The sequence below is a fragment of the Neodiprion pinetum genome, chromosome 6 (assembly GCF_021155775.2).
Source record: "Neodiprion pinetum isolate iyNeoPine1 chromosome 6, iyNeoPine1.2, whole genome shotgun sequence".
In the NCBI taxonomy this organism is placed as follows: Eukaryota; Metazoa; Arthropoda; class Insecta; order Hymenoptera; family Diprionidae; genus Neodiprion; species Neodiprion pinetum.
This window is the reverse complement of record NC_060237.1, coordinates 11070273-11080300: the sequence shown is the minus strand read 5'-3', so window position 1 is coordinate 11080300 and position 10028 is coordinate 11070273. Positions and strand designations below refer to the sequence as shown.

The window sequence follows — 10028 nt, the reverse complement described above, 5'->3', positions numbered from 1 at the left end:
TGTAAGCAGCGCATCCATCGGCAACGGAAAAGCCACGCCCTGTATAGCTGGACCTCTCTGTTGTTTCTTAGATAATATCATTGATGTATATTTACAAAGCATCTTACAGAATATCTTATATAGTTGACTCAATGTACGATTACAAGAAAAACATGTTTCACGATTACAAGCAATTCACCTATGTTATACATGAATGCATAAATTGGTTTGGGTTATAATATATTGAAGAAGTATTCTTGAGTAAAGTTGAAAGAAATATTCAAATTCTTAAATCTCATTTGTAGTGGATATTAGAAAATACCTGGCAGGGTATAACTGACTTGCAAATTGCGGGATATGAAATAATGAGATACCCATTTACTTTTAAGCTTTTGCAGAGCTATTATTTTGTAGTTCTCTACTGCAAAGAGGTTCGACGGTTTTCCAAAACATTAATCATGCCCAAATCTATAGATGTACACATGCTCGCTCCAGGGATCTCAGCGACTATATTGAATTTTGGCTTACAATTAGCAATACGAGGATTTATATGTACCTTACAAATGAATGTAAATATTTCTGACCTTTAATTGTTTCGAATGAATCAATACATACGTGGTGACAATTAAACCTTTATCAGAAGATGCGTCATTGTTCGCTTTGCAGTTACAGTAAACTTCCGTTACGTTGGCTTGGTTTTCGCGTGAAATCGTGTCATTCGGTCAATGAGTTTGCTGAGTGAGTTTTATACCACGTGGAAAATTAGTAATAATAAGTTATCCTCCGAACAGATGGCATTCTTATATTAAATAGGTCGTTAATTGCCAAGTTTTGCTGTGCAAAGAATTAACCCAATACCTGATATACGCTACCACCGATTTCAGTTAGAATAATCCTGCTGGAATGATCCTTGCAAAAATAATTTATTCGAAAAACAAGACTAGGATTGAATAATATTTTGATCTATGTACTTATTGCCGCAATGCATTGCAAAAGAGACACCTCTCGTGAAGCCGAAAAATTATCAGCATCGTTATAATAATGAGTTTGTTTTCAAACATATTCGAAGGTTGCGGGTAACATCACATAGATTAATTAAAAAAACATTATTATAACATATATTATAATGAGCTCATTATGGGCATCAGGTCAGTTAAAATATTATCAACTAGGTACTGTATATGTTTTATGCAGTATATTATTATGCTATTATATGTTTAGTGTACGATCCAAAATCGCCGAAAAGTGTTTAAATTTAACGACTATCTGGGAACCTGAAGACGTGGTCCCATAAAAACATTCTTCGGGATGGGCTTTCAAAATTCGCTCCACCCTAATAATCATGTATGAATTTATGAAAAAAACTTCTTTTATTCTTAGACGGCTATGCCAACAATAAAAGCGTCAATACCAGTGTCTTCAGTATGATTTCATATGAATACGTAATCGGATCTGTATTAATCTGTTACGAATATATGGTTACTCGATGGCTTAAAAGATTCGAAAAATCTTTACAGCCTTGCTTTGCAGTAATACAGTATTACAAACCTGCAGCGCCGCGATTCAATGTCGCCGCCTAATTCGAGCGTCGATTTCGGGTGAAAAAGTTGTGGCGATAGAGTCGCGTCTCTTCGAGAATCGACGAAGCATAATCTATGGTCATCCAAAATGGCCGACACGCATCTGCCGTGTCCTGACCACGGTTAGCTGTTTCGGTTTTAGTGTAGTCAAGTGCTGTAATAATAAAAATGAATAACTAATGTAAACAATTCCCAAACTTAAATAAAACACTTTGATCATCCCGGCACATCACTTCACATCCAACCATCAAATAATTCCCCTTGAAAATATTTCGGCGAGTCGTCTAACGACCTGGCAGAAATGGATGAACTTCGTGCACAGGGCTGGTGAGTTCGATTTTCTTATTATTTTATAGGCTCGTTTATAAGTGTCAGACAACACTTGTGTAAACAAGTCTTACCATTTTGTTCACGACGATGTTACCCCTCAAAAATGTCTAACGCATAGACTACTCGCTGATTTGATGTATTTAAAATTTTTTTTCTCCAATTTTTAGGTATCTGTCAGACGAAGGTTACAACCTCTTGGGAGATACCAGAGACGTACAAAAAATAATCAAAAAGGCTTTAGATGTAAGCAGTTTTTCTATGTTTACCATTTGAGTATATTTTTTTTTTAAAGTATCAACATTATTCAGTGATGATCCTCGAAATAAAGAAAAACTTGTATTTATATGGATTAACAGAGCTGATTTTATTACAGTATGATCTTAAGGAAATTAGCAGTGGCCAAGGAGACTTAACTCAGGGAAATGTTGTGTGGCAAATACAAAAGTTGCGTAATGTAGCGGCACCAAAAGGTAACGAGGAATCTCGATCAACTCCGCGTTTGTTAAAACTCTCTCTAACAGATGGACAAAACAATTTTCAAGCTATAGAAATTGAACCAATATCTTCCCTGAGGTAATATATTGAAAATACAACCAGAAATAAAAAGTCTGTTTCAAGTCTTGCTTAAACAATGAGGGATTTTTTCTTAATCCACAGCATTAATACACCACCAGGTACAAAATTATTGATGAAAAAAGGTGTGTTGTCAATATCTCATGGTATTATCTTACTAAAACCATCGCACATCTTTTCTGTACTTGGAGGAAAAGTACCTAGTCTCGTGGAAAAATGGGAAATGAACAAAGTAATGGAGTCTGAATCTACTTTTGCATTGTAAAAAGCATTGAATATGACTGACGTGAATATCAACCTATATTCTTTTAATATTCGCCACAGAAATTAGCTCAACATACCCGAGTCAGGCCAGCAGAAGAGGGTGGTCCACCACCGTGGATTCCATTTGGTAAAAAAATCATAAAAATCTCTGAACAAGATAAGAACTTCAAGGCTCTTGCTGATAAGGAAAGGGCATCAAAAGAGAATGCTGAATTTGAGGCGCAAAGGAAAGATGCTATTGCTGAGGCTGCTAAACAGGGAAGTAAAAAAGTATTTGGAGGTGGAAATAAACAGGTGAGAGTCAACTACAGATCAGCACGATTAATCTTCAGTGAAATTCAACCATATTATTTTCACTTGTTTTTTCAGCTTTTGGATCATAGTGTACAGAGGATTGTTGATCAAGGGTATTCGATTGAACAGGCCGAGTATGCTTTAAAGCTAAGTCGAAACAATGTTGATCGTGCATTACGGAGTCTACAGCGTAACGATAACAGATATAATAAAGAGCCTGGGTACGTTTCAGAATCTGAGGGTGGGTGTAAAATGAGTTACAAAAGTGGATAATTTTTATTTGTGTTTCACAGAGATTCTACCAGCGCTAGGGAGGTCAGAGAGCCAAAGGGAAAACGATTTGAGAAAAAAGTAGAAGATGGAAAACCCAGCAGTGGTAGAGTGTCTTTGTTTGATTTCCTTGAAGACAAGCTTCCTGCCCAAACTGATTTACCAGAAGAAACCAAGCCCCAAGGAACGAATGATTTTTACACTAGTAAAGGACCCCATGATCGATTTGAATCAAGAAGTACCGATCAAATGGGGAGAGGTGGAAGGTAAACGATGATAATCATACCATTCGAAAAACTAAAAACAGAATAATATTCTATACTTTGTATATTGAATTTTATGTTAATGCAGTGCAGAACTGTGTTTTCTATTTAATGAAAATTACACAGAGCTTGTATTAAAGTAAATTGTTAGTGGTCGCATCAAGTTTCTTTCCTGAATATTAGGATGTCAGTATTCTAATTCTAGAGTCAGAAAAAATTGCATTATAGCCTGACTCTTTTTTATACTTTGTTACAGTTGCTTTCGTTATGGTATAAAATTGTTTCGATTCCCTTTTAGAAAAATTCTCATTGTTTTGAATAATATTTATGACAAATTTCAGAAATCCAAGGGGAGGACGATCTTATCAGCCTGCACCACGATATTCAGAAGAAGTGAAATCTAGTAAGCCGAAGCTAAGTAAAGCTAACTCTGCAGCAGTCCAATATCCGCAATATAATTCTGCAAATACTTCTTCCAATCAAAGGAAACCACCTAGGTTTCAAAAATCACAAGAAAATTCTACCGCTACTTTCCAGCATGAAAATAATTACAAAATGGGCTTTAATAAAAGTTCCCATTTTCCTGACAGCAAAAATGGTATTGCTCCTCCTCGTTTAGAAAGTTCCAGTGAGAACGGTAACAATAGAAATCGACTTGAACAGCAAGGAAATAACTACAACAATAGACAGCAGAACCATTATCAAGCAGAACCGAAACCTAGAGAGAAACAAGATCATAATCCGTATAATCCTAATGTACATAATCGAACAAACACGATTTATCAAACCCATAAAAATACTTCTATAGAGAGCTATCAAAATCCGAATGGGAGTTCAAGTGAACAAAATTACCGAAATCGTCAAAATAGAAACCTGCCTACTGTATCTAATGGGCGATACAACAGTAAAGAGACTGGTAGTTTGAATGAGCAAAAAGGTGGTGGCAATAATAATAATCAATTAGCTATCCCTCAAGCTGAAGGTATGTGGGTTTGGCAGCCTGGTGACAAATGCATGGCCAAATATTGGGAAGACAACAGGGTGAGCCACTTGGATATATACCTATTCGTCTCTTCTTATTTGTCTGCAACTAATACATGCCCTCATTCGTTGAAGAGGAATTAGAAGTCCTAATTGTATTTTCTTTTACTTGTAGTATTACAACGCAGAGGTCACAGCAATTTCACATAGGACTTGCGTGGTGCTATTCAAGGATTTTAACAATTTTGAAGAAGTGTTACAAGCCGACTGTATACCAATCACGATCGAGGTATTTGACTACAATAACCTCTCTTTTTTGCCATCTGAAATAAAGCATATCATTAGATATTAAATAACTTTCAAATTGCTAGGATGGTCCCATTCTGCAAGATGGTAGTCGAGACTTTAAACAACATGTACAACGTGGTGAAAATCGTCAGCAACGCAACAATCAAGGCAATCATATAACTAGTGAGTAATAAGTAATAACCCATCGACCAGCAGTGGTCTCTAGTTTGATCTATTATTTTGTTTTCCGATATGAGTGTGAGAGGAAATCATTTATTAGCAGAGAATTCTAATGAATTACTTTGTAAATCCATAATAATCGACTCTTATTAAAAGATTAAACGTATAACGTAGCAGGAATGGAGTTCCGAAGAGGGGGTGGAGGTAGTGGAACTGGTACCAGAGGCTACAACAGAAGGTCGCAGCATCGCAGTACTCGACCTATATATCAGCCGCCAGGTCAACGTAATCACTCGCCAAGTCGGGCACAAAAGGATACGAATTCAGCTTCTTAACATAGTATTGGTAGCCTCGATTAAATTTATTAATGCAAATATTAATTATGCAAACTTTTAGAAAAACAAAATACTTCAAAGCTGTCATATAATTAACCAAAGACTGACTCAGCTAGCAGCAGCCGCAATCTGCAACATTGTCTCATGACAGCGCATTACTAAGAGCGTTGTGTAACGTGTATTGATATAATTTAATCGAATAATACTTTCATTTGTTGGAGGGTATAAGTTTATGCCTAAAGCTTGCACATTAATCATGAATCTAAAATATTCTGACTCTTACCCTCATCGAATATAGCTATAAGAAGAATGAAGATAAGAATCTAAAATATTAATGCAGTCGAATCTCCTTGTAAGCAACACGTGTGCCAGAGTCCCATTTTCGCGTGCGATTCTATAATTCATGCAAAGAAAGAGTACAGGAGCTTCATAATGATGCTTGTAACTCGATTCGACTGTAATAAGAGGCAGCATAACGCGATAATACATGTTGAGTAGAAAATCGTAAACCAAGTGATAAACTTGAAAAAAGGTATTAATTGTACATTGACTGTGGCTTTAGCAAGATTTACATTTAATTTACAATCGTAATAAGCAAGAATACTTTAATTTGCGTCTGATGTATCTTTCGTATTAACAGTAATATTTATAATTTTACCAACTATGAAGAAGCGATAACTCTGTACCTTGTATACCTTCCTAACACAGTAATAAAATTAATAATGTAAGAAATTGTCAAAAAAATTTCACTTGGTTGGCTTTCACTTTAACTGATGTTTTTTTCCGTCAACGGTTTTCAATTTGGCATAGAAGCAATTTTTTGTCGACTACGTAGAACTACATGTCACTGACTTAATTTTATAATTGTGCTGGAATGGCGTGGACGCTGGGTAAACAGAATACCTTCAGTTAGAATATACGGAAGCTCCGTGGGTGTTGATTGAAAATATAGGTATAAAGACTAGATAAAGACTCACAGCCCTGGCTTATTTTCACTGATCGCATAATTACAGAACTATAATAGAGAGTGGTCATTTTTAGCGTTTTAAAACAGTTTGGCGGGTCTGGGCAGGTTGGAGGGTATTCGCAGTTTCACGTATCATCAACCAAGGAACTGATCCCGCCGGTACAAAAATAGTTCTTCATAACCAACACTATCGTGTGCAAAACGCTGGCATTGGCGTGACCTGACCCATAGACTTATAAAAGATAGACTGAGCGCTCTTATGAGCCGCTTGAAGCAAACATTTAAAGGACAGAAATATGCCGGGAGTACTCCTTTCTCTCTCTGACGATATTTGCGGCGGGGATCGAGGCGGTAGAGGAAAATGAGGCGAAATTATGCGCCTATATCTATAGCTATTTCACTTCCACTACGCTCTTGTCACCCGGTATGGAAACCGATTGAAAAGAGAGAGCAGTACTCCCGACATATCTCTGTGCTTTATATGTACGCTTCAGTACCTCTTATAGGAGCGCTCAGTCTACTTTTATAAGTCTATGGACACGGTCTCATATACAGGTCCAGAAAAGGTTTCTCTCTGCCAGAAACTTCATTGGAGGGGGTATGTCGCTTATTGAAGCAATTTTTGTGTACACTAGTCGCCACTAGGTTCGTTGCGATCTTATCAACAGCGGCGGCGGGGCCGGGGGGGTCCAGACAAGCCGTGGTTTCGCGTATATGTATATGGGTATATTTGCCCACTCATGCTCATTCATCGTATTTATTGAGGTTATTGTTATCTTGGTAACTAGACCGCAGCGACAACTGGTGGTGCCGTCAGAATCGTATTTTGCACTCGCTAAGCGACACGAATAATCGGGGCAAGGAGACTAGAGGTCAGGAGTCCGAACCATAGACATATAAGAATTGACCACGTGAGCGGGCTGAGAAGGCGAATAGCGCGGTAGAAAGAGAAAGCTGCGCATAGGCCCTCCTCTATCCTTGTCTAATCGCGCATCCCGCTATCGCACTCACCAGCGGGCTACCTCCGAGCTCGCGCGGTCTATTCTTATATGTCTATGGTCCGAACGCAATGCTAGCCAAATTGTCGGTGAGAGTGATGAACGATCTGCGGATTGTAACCGCCTGGCAGCGCTACCACTGCGAGCTCCGTCAGCGCGGTGATTTTGAATCGTCGATCCTCACGTATGTATCCTATTCGTAACCAGGCGCCGGTATTGCTTGCGGATACATCCCGGACTACAAGATCTTTCATCGCTTTCACGAACCACTTTTCGACGATTCCGCCATATGCGTTCGCACTCCTTTACTCTAGTCTCCATGAATCGTGGCTTCCAGCATAAGAGTTTCCAGACCTGTATATAAGACCGTGTCTATGGATCTGACCACGGTCGTACATACAGGTCTGGAAACTCTGGGGTGGGGGTGTCCCGCTTACTGTTCATGACCGTGGTCCATGAATTGTGTAGTTCTAATATTGGCCACATGGTTCGCGATATGCAAGGGGTCCCGATATTTTACCAGATGGCGGCGTCCTAAACAATTATCATACGCAATCTTATTTCGAGAATTTTTGTATTTTAAAGTTTGTTCCGAAAAGTATTATATAACGAGATAATGATGAGATGGTGCTGTGTGCCGAAGTGTAAATCAATAAACGTTTGAAAAATGTAATGACGCATGCATTTTTCTCTTCAAATACCTCTGTTTATATATGCTTTTGATATATATTCTCTATCCAAAATGAAATTTTTCTGCACAAAATGTTATTTGCCTGCTTTTTCCAAAAAAGTAATTTACATGGTGAGGCGGAATCCAAAATACTCAATTTAAGCTTGAGCGTTTGAATTGAAATACACAAATGTAAAAAATGCTTCAAATTTTCATCCCCGCTATTGAGCATATAATAACTGCGGTTTTATTGTTGGTGATGAGATTTTATATCATTTTTTCTATAAATAAAATTTCAAAACTCATTGTACTAATTGTGATGAATTTTTCACAAATACTTTAATAAACTCTCATTTCAAGGTTTGAAGAAACAAGTGGTATGAGTAGGGTCAGTGGAAAACAAAATAACTATCCATCTTTGACTCGCAAGGAAACTGAACAGGCGCGGCTGTGGACCCCTTGCATGTAGCGTTCCATACGAACATTCAGCGAACTATGGACTTTGCTACACATAAGCGGGACACCCCCTCCGCCAAAAAAGTCGAGCAGTTTCCATACTTGTATGTACGACCGTCGGCGTGACTAGGTCTCTGTATGGTCGTTGACTGAAGAATATATAGATCACGGTCTTACATAGTGTGCTTTCCATTTACTGACTCAAGTCGACTTGTGTCGCTATTTTTGGTGTATTCCTTTGCCCAGATTAGCCGGTTACAACAGAAATACCGACACAAGTCGATTTGAGTTAATAAATGGAAAGCACCCATACAGGTCTTGCAACTCTGGTGGTGGGGGTGACCCACTTCTTGAGTGCGCTTTCAATAATTCTTAGATTGGCCGCAAGGGTCGCTGTAACCTAGTAGGGTCACCCGTGTCACCTCTGACGTTCTGTAACTCAGCCCTACTAGATAGTAGCGACGCAGTGCCGAAACCGTAAACTACAAACTGATTCAATATCAATTGAGTCACTCCTAGCCTACCCCCACCACCGCAGTTTCAAAACCTGTATGTAAGACCGTGATATAGACAGTTGCCCTAATGGGCTTTAGTGTGACAACCGAAAATCGTCGTGCGCTTGCGCCCCCTGAGATATTCCAACGGTAGAGTTGAAAACTTGTTGCAGAACATCAGAGAGTTCGATTTCGACTTGATGCTGGGGCTGCATTCACCATCCGAGTAACACAGTCTTCGCAATGATAAGCCCAAGCCAGTACATAGCCTGTCTGTACTTATAGACTTGCAGCGTTACCGACTTGTCGGCGATACAAGAAATTAATAATGAGAATAAATTTCTTGCAAAATTCGTAGCAAAAGAGTGATTTAATTAAAGTATAGGTACCCGAGAGAAAAATTTATACACGGATCATAAATAATAATGGATCAGATGTAATTATCATGCAGAGACCCAAATGTATATACGTATATGCGGTCCATGTACGGTATCAACATATATAATCCATTTACGATTAATACGTGATGCATACTATAAATTTTATAATTTTCCTGGAGATAAACTAGATTATCTACAATAATACGGCTATAATATGGTAATAGAAGGATTATTTATTTCGAAATGGGATTCTATACGACACGCGTTCGATATATTCCATAACATTATTATTCGTAATTATTCCAACAACTTTTCATTTGCTCTCTCGATCTTAAGTTTTCGTAAGCATAAAATCAAAACGCTGATTTAGCTAGTTGCAAGTGATGTATCTACGTTGGGTAGAGAAGCAGAATTGTTTTTCGAAAAATCTTCGGTTGGAAAAAAATTCAGAGTAGCTGTAATACATCACGGATGCGCTAATTTTGATCGAGATGAAATGGATGCTCCGTATATGAGACAGTATTTAACGCAGTGTAGCGATTTAAAGACATAATGAGGTGATAGGGAGAGATAGATAGAAGCTTCCTGAAACTTCAAGTGTATTTTAATACACATTTGCAAGGTACGAGCAAAATTTTTTATCGTTCAACTGCTAGAAAACCGCAGCGTTATTAGCTGACCCGTTCACTGAAGAATATATCTTTGGTCAACGGCTGACTATCGAAG

At 38.2% G+C, this 10028-nt stretch overlaps 1 protein-coding gene across 2 annotated transcripts; it reads left to right on the top strand.

The window, feature by feature from the left end:
- The first annotated feature begins 1622 nt into the window (after positions 1–1622).
- Positions 1623–6069, top strand: Tdrd3 (Tudor domain containing 3). 2 transcript variants are annotated; one of them, XM_046633542.2, is made up of 11 exons: positions 1623–1886; positions 2057–2132; positions 2263–2462; positions 2547–2694; positions 2787–3020; positions 3096–3241; positions 3314–3556; positions 3895–4594; positions 4710–4823; positions 4906–5005; positions 5180–6069. In XM_046633542.2, exons 1-11 carry the CDS (start codon positions 1861–1863, stop codon positions 5335–5337), a joined length of 2145 nt encoding a protein of 714 aa, XP_046489498.1. In that variant the 5' UTR covers positions 1623–1860; the 3' UTR covers positions 5338–6069. The 2 variants fall into 2 exon arrangements, with proteins under 2 accessions (XP_046489498.1, XP_046489496.1); XM_046633540.2 differs by having other exon boundaries at positions 5177–6069.
- Positions 6070–10028: the final 3959 nt, after the last annotated feature.

Excerpts from the sequence above, each read along its gene's own strand:
- Tdrd3 (XM_046633540.2), top strand. The coding sequence starts at position 1,861 with ATGGATGAACTTCGTGCACAGGGCTG. Across the intron at positions 1,887-2,056 it reads GAACTTCGTGCACAGGGCTG|GTATCTGTCAGACGAAGGTT; the intron begins GTGAGTTCGATT and ends TCCAATTTTTAG. Across the intron at positions 4,824-4,905 it reads GTATACCAATCACGATCGAG|GATGGTCCCATTCTGCAAGA; the intron begins GTATTTGACTAC and ends TCAAATTGCTAG.